We start from the raw sequence: 22,744 nt of genomic DNA, 5'->3' as shown, positions 1-22,744 counted from the left end.
AGAAGCCTCCAGCACAGTATAACCTTTTCTGTTGTTTGTTTAGTTAGTTTCCTCCTAGAAATGAACTGCTTATAGGTATATATGTCCTCAAAGTACGGTGCCTGATACACAGGTTTGCAAAAAAATCTGGGTTCAATATACGAATATACAGTATCTATATAGAACAAATTATGATTCAGTTACAACTTAATTCAGAACTAAGCATTGGGTAAGATAATATCGCATCAAAATGTCAGTCCTTCCAGAAAATCTTATCAGGGGTAAATATAAGAGGTAAAGAAAAACATTCCATTTTAATAATATAAATGGCACTCTGGCTATACATAATATACTTTGCTATATTCTATATTTTGCTGTGGATATAAAACCAACTTTGAAAGATAAAGGGCTCCCTTTGATGTTTGTGACATCAAATATTACTTGACTATAGTCAACTGCTCTTTGAGCTCAGTTAAATCTTACAAGTACCATATTTACCTAATTAGGAAAGTTTGGGAAATCAGGCTTCAGGCTCCCTGCCATGATTACAAACACCATGCATAAGTAGAGAAGAGCAACTAATATATACATGATTAAAAATCACACACTCTTTTTAAAGAGGTTTCAACGGCTTAGTGTCTTGCTCTGGCTCTGTTCTGACATGAGTCTAGGCACCTACCTGCAAAGTGCATCCGAACACACCGATCATCAGCATGGCCACGGACAAGTAATCGGTAAAAACATCCCACCATGGCTTCAGAACCCGGAAGGCAGGCTGCTGCTCAGAGAACTGCCGGAACTCTGTCACCGGAATCATGTTTCTGAGAAAAGGGAGATTACTGGTGAATTAATTTAGCTTTATGCACAACATACTGCATTGTTAACAGCATTTGAAATTCTGCTTCAACTCGTCGGATTCAGTGGTCTGAATCAGTCCAGGAGCTGTCCCAGCACCTCAGAGTTTTAACAAGCCATTGACAAATCCACCAGTTGAGGAAATAAGGAGCCCCATGTCGAAAAAGCAAGTACCTTTACTAACTCTTGTCTAATCAGTGGGTGCCCTTTAGCTCCACATGGACCAGAGAGAGCATGACCAGAGCCACCCGTTATTTCCTGGTGTCTCCCTTCCCCTAAACAGAGCACAAAGATGCCAGAAAGAGCAGAGCCCATCCTTTAAAATGTTTTTTTGCTATTTGTCTTATCATCTTGGGTTTCTGCTTCAAACTATTTTTTAAGTGTATCCTCAGCATTGGTGTGTATTAATTATTTACTAAGCCCTATTTGTAAAGACTTTTGCTTGTTCCCTGGGGAAGGCCAACGACTTTGCCACTGGTCCTTTTCTTGTAAAAGGGACGATCTCATTGTGGGGAGGAGGTGTTGGGGAGAACTTCAACTTTTTTTTTTGCCCTCCCTCTTTTTTTTGGTTCCTGTGCTTTTGACTTGATTTTTTTTTCTCTATTTCCTAAATTTCACTGTGAACCTCAAACTTATCCTCTGAGAAATCAGTTTTCTCTGGAAACACCTAACTCTATCTAAATGACAGAGGATAAATGAATAGGATGCACTGAGGCTCTGGGAAAAGGGGAAAAGAGACACATCCTTTTCTTAGCCGGCATTGTCCTTTCTTAGCGCTCAGTCCCACTGCCTGTATTATGATCTAAGACTTGAAGGTAACCATCCAGCTACTGGGAGAAGGAATATTCTTTCCTTATCTCATGGCAAGGAATAAGGGTGGCCAGTGAGGGCCAAAAAGACAGGTTCTCTCCCTTTTGCCATCTTTGGATCCAATAATCTTGCTCTTTACACCTGCCCATGTTATTTAGTCTGATTAAAGGCAGGGAAAGGCTACATTTGGTGCTCATTCTCCCAAGCCTTTTTGTTTCCTGGATCTTCTCTTCCCTAATAGTGAATTAAAGGTTGTACAATAAACAGCCTAAAGAAAACCAGAGCCTCTTCTTTGAGTTCACTGCTGTTTATCTTTGGAAACTATTATAATGTGTTCCATTCCATCTCACTGCTTTATCTGACTTTTTCTTAAGCAGTAATTTGTCTTCCTTAACACAACGTTTAAAATTCAACCGCTTGGTGCTGCTTTCACCTATGACCTACCTACTTGACATCTGTGCATTTGATATGATTGCCTCATTTTATTGAAACACAACTTTCCTTTTCTTTTTTTAAATATTTATTTATTTTTGGCTGCGCCAGGTCTTAGTTGCGGCACTCAGGCTTTTCGTTGTTGTGGCATGAGGACTTCTTAGTTGTGGCACGCAAACTCTTAGTTACATAATGCACGCGGGATCTAGTTCCCCAACCAGGGATGGAACCAGGGTGCCCTGCATTGGGAGTGTGGAGTCCTACCCACTGGACCACCATGAAAAGTCCCAAAACACAACTTTCTTAACTCTACTTTGTTACCACCACTGGGCTGCAAGTTTCCTGAAGGGGGAAAACCTATATGTTATGCATATGTGGGTTCTCAAAACATATGTTGCAGGCAAGCCACCCAAGCTAAATAAAACACTTCACTTATTCCTAGTGTTATTAGCATTTCAGACTAGTCCAAAGTTTGATTTTCCTGACCTTTCACGACCTTTTTTTCTCAATGGATCATTATAATCTCATGGCCCCAAATGTTTTCTCGTCACAGCTATCCAGTGGCAGTCACAGACAGGCACGAACTCATCTTAACTTCCACATCCTGCCTAGAAGCTACTGTCTTGTTCTATTTTGCACCCCTACCACTTACCACAGTGCCTGGAAAACAAGAGGCCCTGAACAACTGTCTGTTAAATGGATGGGTGAATTCAGATGCTTGTTCATGGAGCAATGCTCACTCAATCAGATTGGGGGGGACCCTAGCCAGCTACAGTGACAGCACTAACAAGTATGGTACCTGTGCTGTAGTCTACATCCTTTGATAGATTTAGTTATTGTCTCCTTCATGATAAGTTCCTGTACATCTTGGAGGGAATTGGGCTTGTTCTTTGAAGCAAGGAACAATTTCAGAAATAAAATATATCAATGTGTATTTTATTGAGGGCCGTGTTCTCAAACTTTTTGACCTCAGGATCCTTTCATGTTCTAAAATGTAGTGAGGAGGACCTCAAAGAGCACTTTTTAGGTGGGTGATACCTATCAATACTGGCCACATGAGAAATTAAAACCAAGAAATTTCAAAAATATATATTAACTCACTTAAAAATAACAAACCCACTACAAGTTAACATAAATTGTTATTATAAAAAATAACTATATTCTCCAACACAAAAACAATGAGAATAATGGCATTTTTACATTTTTGTAAATCTCTTTAACAGCTGGCTTAATAGAATATAGCTGGATTCTCATATCTGCTTCTTCAATCTGCTGATATATGTGTTTTTTGTTTTTTGTTTTTCTTGCTGTAGGCGGGCCTCTCACTGTTGTGGCCTCTCCCATTGCGGAGCACAGGCTCCGGACACGCAGGCTCAGCGGCCATGGCTCACGGGCCCAGCTGTTCCGCGGCATGTGGGATCTTCCCGGACCGGGTCATGAACCCATGTCCCCTGCATCAGCAGGCGGACTCTCAACCACTGCGCCACCAGGGAAGCCCGAGATATGTTGTTTTGATTGAAATTTATGAATCAAATACATATGCAGTTAGAAAAGGGAGGAGTATCTTAACAGACTTTTTATATAATTGGGGATATTAACTTTTGATAATATATCAAACTAACTTGGTTGGTTGCAATATGGAATCTGAAAACCATATCAATGAACTTTTCAAACTCCTTGATGTTAAAACTCATTCGTCAGGGAGGACCTTCAAGATGGTGGAGAAGTAAGACATGGAGATCACCTTCCTCCCCACAACTACATCAAAAATACATCTACATGTGGAACCACTCCTACAGAACACCTACTGAAGGCTGGCAGAAGACCTCAGACCTCCCAAGTCAAGAAACTCCACAAGTACCTGGGTACGGAAAAAGAAAAAAGGAAAAACAGAGACAAAAGAATAGGGACAGGACCTGCACCAGTGGGAGGGAGCTGTGAAGGAGGAAAGGTTTCCACACACTAGAAGCCCCTTCGCGGGTGGAGACGCGGGGGTGGGTGGTGGAGGGGGGAAGCTTCGGAGCCACGGAAGAGAGCACAGCAACAGGGGTGCGGAGAGCAAAGTGGAGAGATTCCCGCACAGAGGATCGGTACTGACCGGCACTCACCAGCCCGAGAGGCTTGTCTGCTCACCCGCCGCGGCGGGGCGGGGGCTGGGAGCTGAGGTTCGGGCTTCGGTCAGATAGCAGGGAGAGGACTGGCGGCGTGAACACAGCCTGAAGGAGGCTAGTGTGCCACAGCTAGCCGGGAGGGAGTCCGGGAGAAAGTCTAGACTTGGAGAAGAGGCAAGAGACCATTGTTTCGGGATGCGCGAGGAGAGGGGATTAAGAGTGCCACTTAAAGGAGCTCCAGAGACGGGTGCGAGCCGCGGCTATCAGCAGGGAACCCACAGACGGGCATGAGATGCTAAGGCTGCTGCTGCAGCCACCAAGAAGCCTGTGTGCAAGCACAGGTCACTACTCTCCACACCTCCCCTCCCGGGAGCCTGTGCAGCCTGCCACTGCAGGGTCCCGTGATCCAGGGACAACTTCCCCGGGAGAACGCACGGCACGCCTCAGGCTGGTGGAACGTCACACTGGCCTCTGCCATCGCAGGCTCGTCCCGCACTCCGTACCCCTCCCTCCCCCCGGCCTGAGTGAGCCAGAGCCCCCGAATCAGCTGCTCCTTTAACCCCGTCCTGTCTGAGTGAAGAACAGATGCCCTCCGGCGACCTACATGCAGAGGTGGGGCCAAATCCAAAGCTGAACCCCAGGAGCTGTGCTAACAAAGAAGAGAAAGGGTAATCTCTCCCAGCAGCCTCAGGAGCAGCGGATTAAATCTCCACAATCAACTTGATGTACCCTGCATCTGAGGAATACCTGAATAGACAAGGAATCATCCCAAATTGAGGAGGTGGACTTTGGGAGCAACTGTACACTTGGGGTTTGCTGTCTGCGACTGATTTGCTTCTAATTTTTATGTTTATATTAGTATAGATTTTAGCGCTTGTTATCATTGGTGAATTTGTTTATTGGTTTCGTTGCTCTCTTCTTTTTTTAATTATTTATTTTAATAATTTTTTTCATCTATTATTATTCTCTTTTTCATTCTTTTTTTCTCCCTATTCTTCTGAACCGTGTGGCTGACAGGGTCTTGGTGCTCTGGCCTGGTGTCAGGCCTGAGCCTCTGAGGTGGGAGAGCTGAGTTAAGGACATTGGACCACCAGTGACCTCCCGGCCCCACGTAATATAAATCGGTGAGAGCTCTCCCAGAGATCTCTGTCTAAACGCTAAGACCCAGCTCCACCCAACTGCCAGCAAGCTCCAGTGTTGGATGCCCCATGCCAATCAATTAGCAAGACAGGAACACAACCCCGCCCATTAGCAGAGAGGCTGCCTAAAATCATACTAAGTTCACAGACACCACAAAACACACCACCGGATGTGGCCCTGCCCACCAGAAAGACAAGATCCAGCCCCACCCACCAGAACACAGGCACCAGTCCCCTCTACCAGGAAGCCTACACAAGCCACTGAACCAACCTGAGCCACTGGGGGCAGACACCAAAAACAACAGAACTAGGAACCTGCAGCCTGCGAAAAAGAGGCCCCAAACACAGTAAATTAAACAAAATGAGAAGACAGAGAAATACACAGCAGATGAAGGAGCAAGATAAAAACGTACCAGACCAAACAAATGAAGAGGAAATAGGCAGTCTACCTGAAAAAGAATTCAGAGTAATGATAGTAAAGATGATCCAAAATCTTGGAAATAGAATGGAGAAAATACAAGAAATGTTTAACAAGGACCTAGAAGAACTAAAGAGCAAATAAACAATGATGAACAACACAATAAATGAAATTAAAAAGTCTCTAGAAGGAATCAATAGCAGAATAACTGAGGCAGACAAACGGATACGTGACCTGGAAAATAAAACAGTGGAAATACCTACCCCAGAGCAGAATAAAGAAAAAAGAATGAAAAGAATTGAGGACAGTCTCAGAGATCTCTGGGACAACGTTAAATGCACCAACATTCAAATTATAGGGCTCCCACAAGAAGAAGAGAAAAAGAAAGGGTCTGAGAAAATATTTGAAGAGATTATGGTTGAAAACTTCCCTAATATGGGAAAGGAAATAGTCAATCAAGTCCAGGAAGGGCAGAGAGTCCCATACAGGATGAACACTAACAGAAACATACCAAGACACATATTAAACTATCAAAAATTTAATTAAAAAAATATTAAAAGCAGCAAGAGAAAAGCAACAAATAACATACAGGGGAAACCCCATAAGGTTAAGAGCTGATCTAAGCAGAAACTCTGCAAGCTAGAAGGGAGTGGCAGGACATATTTAAAGTGATGAAAGGGAAAAACCTACAACCAAGATTACTCTACCCAGCAAGGATCTCATTCAGATTTGATGGAGAAATTAAAACCTTTACAGACAAGCAAAAGCTAAGAGAATTCAGCACCACCAAACCAGCTTTAAAACAAATGCTAAAGGAACTTCTCTAAGCAGGAAACACAAGAAAAGGAAGAGACATACAAAAACAAACCCAAAACAATTAAGAAAATGGTAATAGGAACATAAAAATGGAAAATTACTTAAATGTAAATGCATTAAATGCTGCAACTAAACGACACAGACTGACGGAATGGATACAAAAACAAGACCCATATATATGCTGTCTACAAGAGACCCACTTCAGACCTAGGGACACATACAGACTGAAAGTGATGGGATGGAAAAAGATATTCCATGCAAATGGAAATCAGAAGAAAGCTGGAGTAGCAATTCTCATATCAGACAAAATAGACTTTAAAGTAAAGACTATTACAAGAGACAAAGAAGGACACTACGTAATGATCAAGGGATCGATCCAAGAAGAAGACATAACAATGGTAAATATTTATGCACCCAACATAGGAGCACCACAATACATAAGGCAAATGCTAACAGCCATAAAAGGGGAAATCGACAGTAACACAATCATAATAGGGGACTTTAACACCCCACTTTCACCAATGGACAGATCATCCAAAATGGAAATAAATGAGGAAACACAAGCTTTAAATGATACATTAAACAAGATGGACTTAATTGATATTTATAGGACATTTCATCCAAAAACAACAGAATACACTTTCTTCTCAAGTGCTCATGGAACATTCTCCCGGACAGATCATATCTTGAGTCACAAATCAAGCCTTGGTAAATTTGAGAAAATTGAAATCGTATCAAGTATCTTTTCTGACCACAATGCTGTGAGACTACATATCAATTACAGGAAAAAATCTGTAAAAAATACAAACACATGGAGGCTAAACAATATGCTACTAAATAACCAAGAGATCACTGAAGAAATTAAAGAGGAAATCAAAAAATACCTCGAAACAAATGACAATGAAAACACGACGACTCAAAACCTATGCGATGCAGCAAAAGCAGTTCTAAGAGGGAAGTTTAGAGCAATACAATCCTACCTCAAGAAACAAGAAACGTCTCAAATCAACAACCTAACCTTACACCTAAAGCAATCAGAGAAAGAACAACAGAAAAAACCCGAAGTTAGCAGAAGGAAAGAAATCATCAAATGAGATCAGAAATAAATGAAAAAGAAATGAAGGAAACAATAGCAAAGATCAATAAAACTAAAAGCTGGTTCTTTGAGAAGATAAACAAATTGATAAACCATTAGCCAGACTTACCAAGAAAAAAAAGGGAGAAGACTCAAATCAACACAATTAGAAATGAAAAAGGAGAAGTAAAAACTGACACTGCAGAAATACAAAGGATCATGAGATATTTCTATAAGCAACTATATGCCAATAAAATGGATAACCTGGAAGAAATGGACAAATTCTTAGAAAAGCACAACCTTCCAAGACTGAACCAGCAAGATATAGAAAATATAAACAGACCAATCACAAGCACTGAAGTTGAAACTGTGATTAAAAATCTTCCAACAAACAAAAGCCCAGGACCAGATGGATTCATAGGCGAATTCTATCACACATTTAGAGAGGAGCTAACACCTACCCTTCTCAAACTCTTCCTAAATACAGCAGAGGGAGGAACATTCCCAAACTCATTCTATGAGGTCACCATCACCCTGATCCCAAAACCAGACTAAGATGTCAGAAAAAAAGAAGACTACAGGCCAATATCACTGATGAACATAGATACAAAAATCCTCAACAAAATACTAGCAAACAGAATCCAAAAGCACATTAAAAGGATCCTACACCATGATCAAGTGGGGTTTATCCCAGGAATGCAAGGATTCTTCAATATATGCAAATCAATCAATGTGATACACCATATTAACAAACTGAAGGATAGAAACCATATGATAATCTGAATAGATGCAGAAAAAGCTTTAGACAAAGTTCAACACCCATTTATGATAAAAACCCTCCAGAAAGTAGGCACAGAGGGAACTTACCTCAACATAATAAAGGCCATATATGACAAACCCACAGCCAACATCGTCCTCAATGGCGAAAAACTGAAACCATTTGCTCTAAGATCAGGAATAAGACAAGGTTGTCCACTCTCACCACTATTATTCAGCATAGTTTTGGAAGTTTTAGCCATGGCAGTCAGAGAAGAAAAAGAAATAAAAGAATATACAATGGAGAAAAGACAGCCTCTTCAATAAGTGGTACTGAGAAAACTGGACAGCTACCTGTAAAAGAATGAAATTAGAACACTCCCTAACACAGTATACAAAAATAAACTCAAAATGGATAAGGCCAGACACATGTAAGGCCAGACACATGTAAGGCCAGACACTATAAAACTCTTAGAGGAAAACTTAGGCAGAACACTTTATTACATAAATCACAGCAAGATCCCTTTTACCCACCTCCTAGAGTAATGGAAATACCAACAAAAATAAACAAATGGTACCTAATGAAACTTCAAAGCTTTTGCACAGCAAAGGAAACCATAAACAAGATGGAAAGACAACCCTCAGAATGGGAGAAAATATCTGCAAATGAAGCAACTGTCAAAGGATTAATCTCTAAAATATACAAGCAGCTCATGCAGCTCAATATCAAAAAAAAAAAAAAATAACCCAATTCAAAAATGGGCAGAAGACCTAAGTAGACATTTCTCCAAAGAAGATATACAGATTGCCAACAAAAATATGAAAGGATGCTCAACAGCACTAATCATTAGAGAAATGCAAATCAAAACTACAATGAGGTATCACCTCACACCAATCAGTATGGCCATCATCAAAAAATCTAGAAACAATAAATGCTGGAGAGGGTGTGAAGAAAAGGGAACCCTCTTGCACTGTTGGTGGGAATGTAAATTGATAGAGCCACTATGGAGAACAGTATGGATGTTACTTAAAAAACTAAAAATAGAACTACCATACGACCCAGCAATCCCACTACTGGGCATATACCCTGAGAAAACCATAATTCAAAAGGAATCATGTACCACAATGTTCATTGCAGCTCTATTTACAGTAGCCAGGATATGGAAGCAACCTAAGTGTCCACTGACAGATGAATGGATAAAGAAGATGTGTCACATATATACAATGGAATATTACTTAGCCATAAAAAATGAAATTGAACTATTTGCAGTGAGGTGGATGGACCTAGAGTCTGTCATACAGAGTGAAGTAAGTCAGAAAAACAAATATCGTATGCTAATACCTATATATGGAATCTAAAAAAAAAAATGGTTCTCATGAACCTAGGGGCAGGACAGGAATAAAGACAGAGACGTAGAGAATGGACTTGAGGACACGGGGAGAGGGAAGGGTAAGCTGGGACGAAGTGAGAGAGTAGCATTGACATATATACACTACCAAATGTAAAATAGATAGCTAGTGGGAAGAAGCTGCATAGCACAGGGAGATCAGTTCAGTGCTTTGTGACCACCTAGAGGGGTGGGATAGGGAGGGTGGGAGGGAGATGCAAGAGGGAGGGGAGATGGGGATATATGTATACATATGGCTGACTCACTGTTATACAGCAGAAACTAACAGAACATTGTAAAGCAATTATACTCCAATAAAGATGTTAAAAAAAAAACCTCATTCGTCTATCTTGCACTTTGAATGTATCTTTTATCTGTGCATGATTTGGTAACAATATGTGTCGGTCATCTGGAAAATACTGGATCACTTAGTTATGGAGATCTTCCAAATGTTACAAATCATACCTAAAAATCACATTTATTAATATCACTACTGCTTTCATCAGAAAATTTTTTAAGTAATTTGAGGCTATCCAACTCATGGTGGTGGACACAAATTTTCCAAAATTCTATTCATCACTTGAAAGTTTGAATTTTATTTGTGGCAGCAAATATTATCAGTTGTTTTCCTTGAGATGTCAAGTTCGCTTCAATCGTTTTGAGAAAGTATCTTCCACATACTCAAGTCTGAATAATCAGTTGTCTTATTCAGTTAAAAATGGTACATTATGATAAAGTGGCTAATTCAACTTTCAACTCAAATAAGGATTTCCCTTGAGACACCCACTGGACTTTGAATTCAGCAGAAGTGCTTTATGTATTCTTCCCTTTCATCACACTGTATATTATTAAATATGTAAAGGTCGAGAGCTATTAAAATAATAATTTTTACTGATTCAATGAGGACATTAGATGAAACTGGCTTTTTTCTTCCTTTAAGTTGTAAGTGTGTGCCAATGAAGAATACTCTAGAGTAGAATTTGGTGCCTCTATCTTGATTCATGCTAAAATGACTTACCCACCATTGCTTTTGTACCATCAGTGAAAAAGGCAAAAAATATCTTAGCATTAAAAATTAGTTTTGATCTTGTGGACCCCCTAAAAATGTTTAGGTGACTGGTGTTCCATGAGTCACACTTTGAGAACCACTGAGGTACAGGCTCACTGTTCCTTCCTTTACCTATGGCCCACCTTGAAAAAGCAAAGGCCTGGGCACTCAATCGTGAGATTCTCCGAGTCCTTGAGGCATCATTCTCTTAATATGGAAAATAAAGACAAACTGAGGAATCTAAGAAACTTAAGTATTATGCACTGCTTCCTAATACTGGTACAGCCTAGTTAAGATGGACTGTCAGAGAAACAAACAGTCAAGATGAAACAGACTTTTAGCGTTATAACTCTACTCAATGTACTTAACCTCTTTTGGCTAAGTGTGTGTATGTACATGCCCTTATATGTACGTACATATATAATACATATAAATGTATGTAGACATATGTATAATATACACACAGATGTATAATACACATACACATAGACTTCATTGTTTTAACATATCACAAGGCTCAAAGCCAATATCCAGCACAGATTCAATCCTTGGAATTATTTTTGATGCAAAAAAAAGGGAGGAAGTAAAGGAGAAGTTGACTTAAAAACTCCAAAACTAAACAGAGGGTAGATGAACCTTGTGCTTGCTTAATTGAAAAAAAATTTTGTATTCTTTCACAAATTTCAGCACCTCTTAAAGTTGTGTATTACAGTGAGGACACAATTTCTCTTTCACTATCATTGTAGTTTCCACACGACTTGTGACCATTTCAAGCTGAAGAAGCCACTTCTGAATAAACTGCTGAGTTTATAGTTTTTTCCCCTAAAGATCAATTAGGATAATTATACTTATATTTAAAATATTTTTCTATTTTAGAAATATAAATGGTTATCTTTATATTTCTTCCAGCTCTAATTTCCAACCATTATGTAAGATTTTAGCTTACCTAATAATGTCTTTGGAAACATGGCATTTCACATTCAATCAAGAGATTCTGGTATCCTATACCAAGGGGGTGGGTAGGATGAATTGGTAGATTGGGATTGACATATATACAGTATTGATACTCTGTATAAAATTGAAAACTAACGAGAACCTACTGTATAGCACAGGGAACTCTACTCAATGCTCTGTGGTGACCTAAATGGGAAGGAAATCCAAAAAAGAGGGGATATATGTATACGTATAGCTGATTTACTTTGCTGTACAGTAGAAACTAACACAACATTGTAAAGCAACTATACTCCAATAAAAATTAAAAAAAATTTTTTTTAAAGAGATTCTGGTATCCTAATTAAAAATATATAAACTTTTATATTATGTTATATATTTGCCTCTGTATCCTTTTGCAGAAATCTATTTGCATTTCTTTTATTAAAAATACTTATTACCGAAAGTCATTTTAATGGCTTCATTGTCTATAAAATTTTACCTCTCAAAAATATCACATAATATAATCCTTTGGTAAAGAATATTGGTAAAGTTAGTTGCAAATTCAGAGTTTCTTATTTCTTTCATTTATCTGGTTCTTCCTGAAACAATCTGTCTTCCTCCCTCTCAGGAGAAGTTTAATATCTTCTCTAGAATTAATTACAGAACAAATTCTACTCTATTTGTTAGCCCATGACTTTAAGAATACGAAACATATTCTACTTTGATTCAAATCTGATTGCTGGGGCTTCCCTGGTGGCGCAGTGGTTGAGAATCTGCCTGCCAATGCAGGGGACACGGGTTCGAGCCCTGGTCTGGGAAGATCCCACATGCTGCAGAGCAACTTGGCCCATGAGCCACAACTACTGAGCCTGCGTGTCTGGAGCCTGTGCTCCGCAACAAGAGAGGCCGCGATAGTGAGAGGCACTGCGATGAAGAGTGGCCCCCGCTTGCCGCAACTAGAGAAAGCCCTCGCACAGAAACGAAGACCCAACACAGCCATAAATAAATAAATAAATAAAGCAAAAAACTGTAAAAAAAAAAAAAAAAAATCTGATTGCTAACGCTGTTTTCCAATGGCTATCAGGTGGGTATATATGGCTAACAGTGCTTTGTTCCACATTTTTCTGGCAGTTGGAGAATGGCATCACCTTTAGACAGTACAATCATATACCGCTCAAGGAAACAAGGGCCAATTCCAAGTGATAATAGTAATCGTATCAGTAACATAGTGAGTGTCTCCTTACAAAAATGAATTTTAAAAATTCAGTAATTCCTGAGCATCAGGTGTGAATTCTACAGGAAAGAAACCCACATATATTATTCATCTATGTGGTTAAATCTAATGGTCAATTCTCAGCCCTCACCTTACCTGCTCTATCTTCAGCATTTGGCATAAAATGACCATTCTCTACTTGGCTTTCAGGATGTCACAGCCTTTAGGTTTTCCTCCTATTTTCCATGCTGTTCCTTCTTTAACTACTTGTCTGTTACCTCATCTTCCCCCTGACTTCTGACTTTGGTGTGCCCAATGCTTAGTCTTCGATGCAGTTCTCTCCCCTAACTCACTCCCCTGTGAGCACAGTGCTTTAAATGGCAGACCCAACTGCCTACTCGGTATCTCCATCTGGACATCCAGTAGACACATGAAACTCACTATGTGCCACACTAACTCCAGTTCCATTCCCTTATCTCCACCTCTCCCATCCCTGGCAAAGCCCTGTTGCTCTTGCAACTTTTCCCCCTTGATGGCAACTCCATCTTTCCAGTTGCTCAGACCAATGTTTCTGGAGTTATCTGTGAGTCTTCTTTGTCTCTTACATCCCACATCCCATCTGTCAAAAAATACTTATATTCCTTATTGTCTGTCTCCCCTAAAAGAATGAAAGTTTCTTGAGGACAGGAACTTTCTTTTCAATTCTATTTTGTATTTTGACGTGTCCCTGTACCTAGAAAATAATGCTTGGCATATAGTAGGCACTCAATATTTGCTGAATAAATCAGTGAATAACTAGTAATTTTAATAAAGATAGGGGGTGCAATTGCTTTTCGTTTTGGAAATAAAGATTATAAAAGCAAAGCGTGTGTCTGAGTAATCTCATGGGAGGAAGATCCCACAGTGCAGGGCTGGGACATTGGCACAGCCAAGGCCAGTGCAGAAAACCAGTGCAAAAGAGGAAGGGCACAGAAATACCATGATTTATTTATGGGTTCTTCTCAGTGGTACCAATCAAAATAAAGTCATCAGAACATGCTCAAAAAGTCAATTATAAAACAAATTACTTTTCCTCTAGCAGTGCAAAGATGGAAATAAAAAAGAGGACAAAAGCCAAAGTTTCTAATTTTACAAAAATATCTTTCTTTCTTAGGAGAGTGTGACTCTGGATTGTGTTTTACTCTGTAGCTGTGCTATATGCGACAAAAATTTTTTTTTAGAAAAATCCACTAAAGAAGACCATAATTATATGGTTCTATAGACATATACTTAATTTAAAGAAACTCATAAATGGGTTATAACAGTTCAGAACCCGAAAGGCACTTTCAGAAATCATCCACTCCATAACTCTCATTTTATGAGTGAACAACCAGAGCCAAGAGAGATTAGGTGACTTGCCCAAGGAACACAGCTAGTGGTGAGCTTTGACTTCTAATCAAATCTTACCTCTTACTCTACAGCTCTTAGTTAATACTACATCATGCTGATCTGAATGTACAGAATCGAAAATATACTAGGAAACAAATGGTTTAAATAGAATTTCTCTTTTCATGTCCCTCTTTGAAAATAAAATGAAAAATAAACTATTATTAATACATTTAAATGATTCTTAAGCTATAGTGCTCTTATAGTCCCATAAATGAGAACTTTAGACTCAGAGGAATCATGAGGCAAGTTGAACTTGCAACCCAATGGATACTTCTGTACTATCATCTCCTTGGATATTTCCACTATGCCATGTGTTAAATTAATGGCCCAATCACATTATTTGAAAAGTATTCAAAATGAGCTTAACCTGTTTTTCTAAAAGAGGTGGGGAACAAAAATTATGCCTACCTGGCAATTTTAGTTCTCTCTTTTTTTTTTGTGGTACACGGGCCTATCACTGCTGTGGCCTCTCTCATTGCGGAGCACAGGCTCCGGACATGCAGGCTCAGCGGCCATGGCTCGCGGGCCCAGCTGCTCTGCGGCATGTGGGATCTTCCCGGACCGGGTCACAAACCCGTGTCCCCTGCCTCGGCAGGCAGACTCTCAACCACTGCACCACCAGGGAAGCCCTTTAGTTCTCTTTTAATCAATTAAGATATAATACCTCTTTCTCATTATACCCTTCCCATATTTAAAGAAAACCCCTTTAGTCACCGTGCTTCAGGCCACATATCTCAAGGCTGTTGCTTTACATACTAGTTTCCACAGTTACCTTTAGCACAGTCATAAGCTTTTTTTTTAATTTAATTTTTTTATACGGCAGGTTATTAGTTATCTATTTTACACATATTAGTGTATATATGTCAATCCCAATCTCCCAATTCATCCCACCACCACCAAAAATTTGTTATGTGCTATTATCAGTAGCTGATTTTTCTCTCTCACAAGCATAATTCATTTACACATGCACTTGCTATAAATAATTATAGCATTATAATAAATATGTATTAAAATGTATATTAAACTATACATTAAAAATATAAATTTTAAGATATGTTACGCACCGTGCTAGGTGCTGGTGGAATGGAAGTGAACAAAATAGACAAAGTGCCTGCCTCACCCCTGTGTACTCTCCTAGGAGAATGTGCCTGAAAGAAATTCCTATAAAATCATGAATTGTAACTGCTCTTCTTTGTACATGTGATTGATTATTGTTTCTGGTGCCAATGGTGCATTTAAAGAGGTTGTTGTTTTCATTTCATTGAGGACAAGGTTTATATCTTGTTTAACTTTGTATCTTCTAGAAAATAGCACAATGCCTTAGAATAGACCCTCGATACATATTTGTTAAATTCAAAAGGCCTAAACATATACACACGGTCACACACAGATACACACACCCAATTGAGCATTTTGTAGTAAAGACCAAATTCTTCTATTATGTTATTATCCTCTGTTATAGTTTGATACTACAATAAATAAGAGAGTAACTATTACCACACAGCTTCACACTGTAAATAGTGATTATTCAAAGAACATCTACTACTGAAGAGACTTTGAGAAGAGGACAAGAGTCAGGAATAATTTATAATTTCAAAGTTAAGGGTCACTGAAATTTTAATGTACAATGTCTGTCACCAGTTATAAAGAGGGTGTGTCATTCGATGATGACTTCTTAGGCACCAACCTGTACCCAATGGCCACATTTTGTGACTCCCTTATCAAAACATTACCCTATTAAGAAACAAGTAGCAGAAAACAGATCCAAACAAAGAAGTCTTATTTATAATATAATGGTTTGGAATACTGCATTTATAAATCTTAGTGCGATCTTGATTTCTTTGGAATTTTTGTCAAAGAGCTTCAGCTACATGTATATGACATTAATAATTATGTAATGCTTATTCTATACATTTTAAGTAAATTTCAACTCAGAAATCTTTTTGAAAATGAGGCTAAATTGTGATCTAATAGTTTTTTAAACCCTGACCATAAAAGATTATCATAAAATGTTACTCATTCCCTCAGCTCTCTGCACCCCACTGGTCTTCTTGGTCACCTCTTCATTCCACACTGTTTCTACTTCCTTTAAACCAGGAACAATCTTCCAGGAATTAGTGTATACTCAAACCGCACCCCCACCCCCAACCCCATAGGATTCTAAACCCTTGAAAAGACTGTGTGTTTCTCCTTATGTGATTTAGACGAGGTTTCGGTTCTTACCAGTCTTCACATCCAAAAACTAAGTCTAGATTTCAATTTAGTAAATCTGTAATGATTGTTTTAAAGATGATTTATTTCTTCCTTTAATGGACAAAAAAAGACTGAAGCTTATCTTCAGTCCAGTTTTTCCCCTTGAACAAAGAAAGCACAATAGTTCTAAGCAGCTGACACACCATGAACATACTGTGCAGGCCAGAAGATTTAAACAAGTGCAGGAAGCCATCTACCTGGAAGGCAACTTTCTTTCTGAGGAAGGGACAGGGAGGAGAGGTAGGTGGAGAAGACGGGAATATTCCTGCTCTCTAGAACATTAAAACTAAAAAGTTGTTTGTTTGTTTTTGCGGTACGCGGGCCTCTCACTGTTGTGGCCTCTCCCACTGCGGAGCACAGGCTCTGGACGTGCAGGCTCAGCGGCCATGGCTCATGGGCCCAGCCGCTCTGCGGCATGCGGGATCTTCCCAGACCGGGGCACGAACCCATGTCCCCTGCATCAGCAGGCGGACTCCCAACCACTGCGCCACCAGGGAAGCCCTAAAAATTTTTTTGTTTATTTTTCACAAACTAGAGCAGTCTGAAAAGGCAGGGATCACCTTTTCTTTCATATTGCTTGCTATGGGGCCTAAAATGCTCAATAGTTTGTTGAATCGAATTCCTAATGATTCTGTTGGGGGAATGTTGCCTTTTCTGTTCCAACAGAAAGTTTGGTGTGTTTTACAAACACCTTTTCACACACATAAGTAGACTGGTATGTATGAAAACAGAGCACCAATCAAAAGAGTGACAGGGAAGTTAAAGCAACTTGTTACCAAAACTTTGCTACTAAGCTATCATTTTTAATGGGGTAAAATTTCAAATTTCCAGCCATGTTAAATACAGTAGGAAACATAAGTAACCCTCCTCAGGAAACAAGAGATTGGCGGTTAAAATGAGAGATTGAAAGACTAATGGATTTATAGTATGACCATTTTTATCGTCCTTTTTATTAAACTCATCTTTATAAGAATCTGCCATTCACAGTTTCCCTTTTAAGATCAGGGACCATGGTAGGGTTGTTAATAGCAGAAAAATATTAAATGCTGAATAAATCTCTTTCGGGTTTTTCAAGAAGGTTGTTCTCAAGAAGTTAGCTCTTGGTCTGTCTTTTCTGTTGTCTGTGTTCAGTAAAATCCATGATGGAAGGAAGAAGTTCAGATCCTCCAGTCTCCAAGAAAAAACAAAAACAAAAACAAAAAAACACTACAGGAGAAAATCAACAATGACCAGAATTTTGCTGTCAGAATATTAAAACTGACATGAATGTACCTGAAAATTGGAATATTAGGTTTTTGTCCATCCAACCAATAAATATTTAACCCAAGGCTTTGTGCCTAAAAGAAAAATATTTGCTGGGTTTGGCTCTAAAGTTAACATATTGATTTAATGGCCCATCTTTTCCAAGTTAGACATTATATGAGTTCCCTCTTCCAACTCTTATTTTCTCACAGCAAAGCTAAATAAAATCTAACATGATGATATTCAGTTCTCCTAGAGTCTCACATCCTAAAGGCTGACAAAGGGCATAAGAAGCTTCTGTATATGAAGGCTCTCAGAGAATATGGTCAAAGACTACTTGCCTCTCACACCTAGACTGTGCCAAAAATCTAAATGAAAAAATCCTTGGAAAGTATAAATCAATTCATTAAAATATGTTTCTGAAGATGATATATTCTTTTCCAAAAACAACACATAATAAAACCCTATTTCCCGCCCTCCAGAAAAAGGAAAGAAACTAGGTGATGTACATGATTGCAAAGGTTGAGTGATCTCTGGGGCTCTCAAAAAGTCACTACAAAGGAGATACAAGCAATAGTAGCAGGTCCTTGTGGTGCTGACCCTACGATAGGAATGTTCTTTCAATCTCTCCTCACTTTTCAGACTCCTGTGTGTCCTGCAGAGCTTGGCTCTAGTACCACTTACTCAGAGAAGCTGTCCTTGATCTCCCTAACTAAGGCAAATCCAACACTACAGGCTCTCACAGCACTGTGGATCTCTCTTGGTAGTCCCTGTCATAGACACCATTTTCCATTCATTTGTGTAGTTCTGGATGAATGTTGGTCTCCATTGTCTTCCCAACACCTAACAGTCTTGGCACGTAACAGGTGCTCAATATATATTAATCAAACAAATTAATAATTCATTAAAAACAAAGTTCCAAGAACAGTTCCAAAAACAGTTCCAAGTGTGAGATCTCAGACTTATTAATTTGAATACTTTGTCAGCAAAAAGAAAATAGAGGGAAAAATTTAGAGCCCATCAGCTAACTTGGAATAAGACCCCAAACAGTGCCATCTTTATAGACAAACTGTATAGCAATATTTTGAAATTGTTTACTTGCAGTTGCTATTATTAGTAAGAAAGATGGCTTGGGGCCAGATGCGGTCTTCCTGAGAAAACTATTTCAAAGATATTGAGCTCTGCCAAATGTATTTTTAAATGGTTCAAAGACCTAGAAAACAAGATACTAAAGCCCAGTAATATATCAGCTTGCATGGTGACATCTAGTTATCTAAAGCAGTTTTATTCAACAACTTCATCAGTAGGATGAAAAGGCAGATTGAGGATGCTTGAAAGGAATAAAACTGATTGAAGAGTCGTTAAATTGGGAGGTTTTAATTATTAATCACAAATAGTGAAAAACTATGCAGAAAGGTCATAGACATTTAAAAACAGATTTAGAAGGAAAAAATGAGGAAGAAACAAGTAAAATTTCTTTTTAAAAGTCAAACATTTGGGCTTCGCTGGTGGCGCAGTGGTTGAGAGTCCGCCTGCCGATGCAGGGGACACAGGTTCGTGCCCCGGTCCGAGAGGATCCCACATGCCATGGAGCGGCTGGACCCGTGAGCCATGGCCGCTGAGCCTGTCCGGAGCCTGTGCTCCGCAACGGGAGAGGCCACAACAGTGAGAGGCCCGCGTATCACAAAAAAAAAAAAAAAAAAAAAAAAAAAGTCAGACATTTCAAAGCTGAGAGATCCTTGGAAATTCTGAAGTAAGATGAGATTTAGGAATGAGTGAATAATCTTTTGGGTGGCTTAGGGCCAAGGGAAAAGACAAGGTTTACGGAACAACTGTGGGGATTTATTTATTTATTTATTTATTTATTTTGCGGTACGCGGGCCTCTCACTGTTGAGTCCTCTCCCGTTGCGGAGCACAGGCTCTGGACGCACAGGCTCAGCAGGCATGGCTCACGGGCCTAGCCGCTCCGCAGCATGTGGGATCTTCCCGGACCGGGGCACGAACCCGTGTCCCCTGCATCGGCAGGCAGACTCTCAACCACTGCACCACCAGCGAAGCCCGGGGATTTATTTGTTTTTACTTATCCTGTAATGTTTAATCCTATTTCAGATGACCCATGTTAAAAACTTAACAGACCAATGTTTTAGGGCCCTAAAATATGGTTATACAGACATAAGTTAAACTTGTTTCTGGAAAAAGAAAGTAAATGTCTACTCAACAAAGGAATAGAAATTGGTGAGAGATAAGTTGGTTCATTTCTACTCAATGTTCTTAGATATGAAAAGTGTTGGTATTCTTGTGGGAAAGAAGTGGGACCTAGGGAAATGAGGTGTAGAAGTCCAGGATTTTGATTCATCCTTGGTCTTTCCTTTCTGGAGGCTGAGAGAGGGATATATTATCATTAGAGATAGCTACTCTAGATAGCACAAACTTTTTCAAGGATAGATTCGGTGCCTTTGAAAAGCTCTATATTCCTAGCACCACCACAGTGCCTGGCAGCTTTATTCATTCTTTCTACAAGTACTAGAGTAGCTTCTATCTGCAAGGTATTGAGCTCACTAATGTGGATATACCAATGATTAAGACAGATATAACTCCTGTCCTTATGAACCTTATATCATGATGAAAAGACATAGTAAATAATGACACACAACCATTTAATCACAATTGTGACAGGTATGATGAAGTGGAAGTTTTGGGTACTCTGGTAGTATACTGTAAGTCCCCTACATACGAACCTTCAGGTTGTGAACTTTCAAAGATACAAATGTGTTCACATGTCCAATCACGTAAGTTAGTTCACGTGTCTGGCGTACACTGTCACGTGCGTGCATCCTCTACAAGTGGTTGTGTTTTTGTGTACTTACATTGTGTAGCTTACTGATGAAGACCTGATGGAATTGGAGGCCCAGAAAAAGGACGAAGAGAGACAAGAGGAAGAAGTAGTAACTGAAGAACTGAAGAGATTCACGATGCAGGAAATGGCAAGGGGATTTTCTTTATTTGAGAAGGTACTGTTAGTTTTTGAGGCACAGGACCCGAACGTAGAACGGTACACGAAGGCTGCAGCAGCGTTCAGAATGCAATCCAGTGCTACCGTGTCATCTATGATGAGATAAAAATAGCTACTACCCAGATATCACTGGATCATTTTTTTAAGAGGGTAGATAGAATTGAATCCAGCAAGGAACCAGAACTTGTGCCATCAACGTCAGGCGTGACTGCAATTGCAGCTTGCCCTCGGTCCCCTATTGCTTACGATCCTTCAGCTCTACCATCTCCCACCTCCTATCCCTCCTCCAGTCAGTAACTCTTCTTGCCTGTTCACTCGATGCCAGATGCTGTACTGTACTACTGTACTTTTCTCTTTTTTTTTTTATAAATTAGAATCACTTGGGGAGCTTTTTTTTTTTTTTTTTAAATGTTGAGCCTTCTTTTTTTAAGTTTATTTATTTTTACTTTTGGCTGTGTTGGGTCTTTGTTTCTGTGCAAGGGCTTTCTTTAGTTGCGGCAAGCGGGGGCCACTCTTCATCGCGGTGCGTGGGCCTCTCACTGTCGTGGCCTCTCTTGTTGTGGAGCACAAGCTCCAGATGTGCAGGCTCAGTAGTTGTAGCTCACGGGCCTAGTTGCTCCGTGGCATGTGGGATCTTCCCAGACCAGGGCTCGAACCCGTGTCCCTTGCATTAGCAGGCAGATTCTCAACCACTGCGCCACCAGGGAGGCCCTACTGTACTTTTCAAGGAACTGTACTGTAAGATTAAAAATGTTTTATTTTTTGTTTTTTATGTATTATTTGTGTGAAAAGTATTATAAACCTATTACAGCACAGTACCATAGAGCCGATTGGGTTAGTTGGGGACCTTGGCTAACTTTGTTGGACTTACCAACAAACTGGACTTATGAACGTGCTCTCAGAACAGAACTCGTTCGTATGTAGGGGACTTACTATACTGAGGTAACTGAGCTACAGGGGGTTTAGGAAGTGATGCCTGCATGAAAATAGGAAGTATAGGTAGGAATAGTTACTTTGATAAAGTTGGAGCCCAGGACCAGGAGAACATTCTGGGCAGAATGAAAGGTCTGAAATGTGACGGCTTTTGGTTCCCCCTTTGAGACATATCATTTTGCCCTCCATCACTCATTAGGAAGGTTTTGGTTCTGTTTATTTGAACAAGGTTAGACTTGATATCTTCTGTCTCTGGAGACATGAGGAAAGGGGTAGCCTGAGCTCGTTCAGATTCCATGAGACAGGGTGCCCCAAGTTACATGTTCTTAGACTGAAAAGACAAAAAGTCACCAGGACTCACCAGCAGTTTTTTCTAAGGTGGCAGCTATGAGGGCCAAAGGCTGCTCTTCTCACCTGCATCCGTCCAAATGTGTACCAGCCTGCAGAGTAGTCATCTCACTCAGAATCTGTCTAGAATTCCTCCTTCGGAACTGACTTCTGAGTTACACACAGGAAATTCAGTCTTTGGTCAGAGGAGAGTCTCCTTTAGTCTGTTTTATTTATTTTTTTTCTTTTCCTCCCTTGGGTAGAACCTTCTTCCTTCCATTTCTTTCTTCCTCTTTCCCTTCCTTTTTCCTCCATCCCTCCCATTCTTCCTCTTTCAACATTTGTTATCCAACCACTCTGTGTCAAGTACTGGTGATAAAAGATAAATAAAAAGCGATAGCTGAGTATGTGGGCAACAGATCTATAAACAAGGAGACTCAAAATGTGTTATCCCTTCTTTTTGCTCCTCATCTATTTGTATGGATTCAAACCCAAAGGGTTTATGTGAGCCAGACCAGCACTAGGAAAGAAGCACACCAACTAGCCATTTAACCTCTGCAGGCAGTTTGCCAAG

At 39.8% G+C, this 22,744-nt stretch overlaps 1 protein-coding gene across 2 annotated transcripts in view; it reads right to left on the bottom strand.

Moving 5' to 3' along the window:
- The window catches only part of LRRC8C (leucine rich repeat containing 8 VRAC subunit C), an 89,919-nt gene that overhangs the window by 33,971 nt on the left and 33,204 nt on the right, over positions 1 to 22,744 (bottom strand). The window contains exons 1-2 of one of the 2 annotated variants that reach the window (XM_082615695.1): positions 22,205 to 22,549; positions 659 to 800 (exon numbers count right to left, since the gene is read on the bottom strand). In XM_082615695.1, coding sequence (XP_082471821.1) covers positions 659 to 796 — 138 coding nt within the window. In that variant the 5' untranslated portion in view covers positions 797 to 800; positions 22,205 to 22,549. Of the gene's footprint in view, positions 1 to 658; positions 801 to 22,204; positions 22,550 to 22,744 lie in introns of those variants that run through there. The other variant, XM_082615694.1, reaches the window with a different exon arrangement.

This window comes from Mesoplodon mirus, assembly GCF_964341445.2.
Source record: "Mesoplodon mirus genome assembly, chromosome: 3".
Taxonomy (NCBI): domain Eukaryota; kingdom Metazoa; phylum Chordata; class Mammalia; order Artiodactyla; family Ziphiidae; genus Mesoplodon; species Mesoplodon mirus.
Note: the sequence above shows the minus strand (reverse complement) of the source record. Positions and strands in the feature narration are given on the sequence as shown.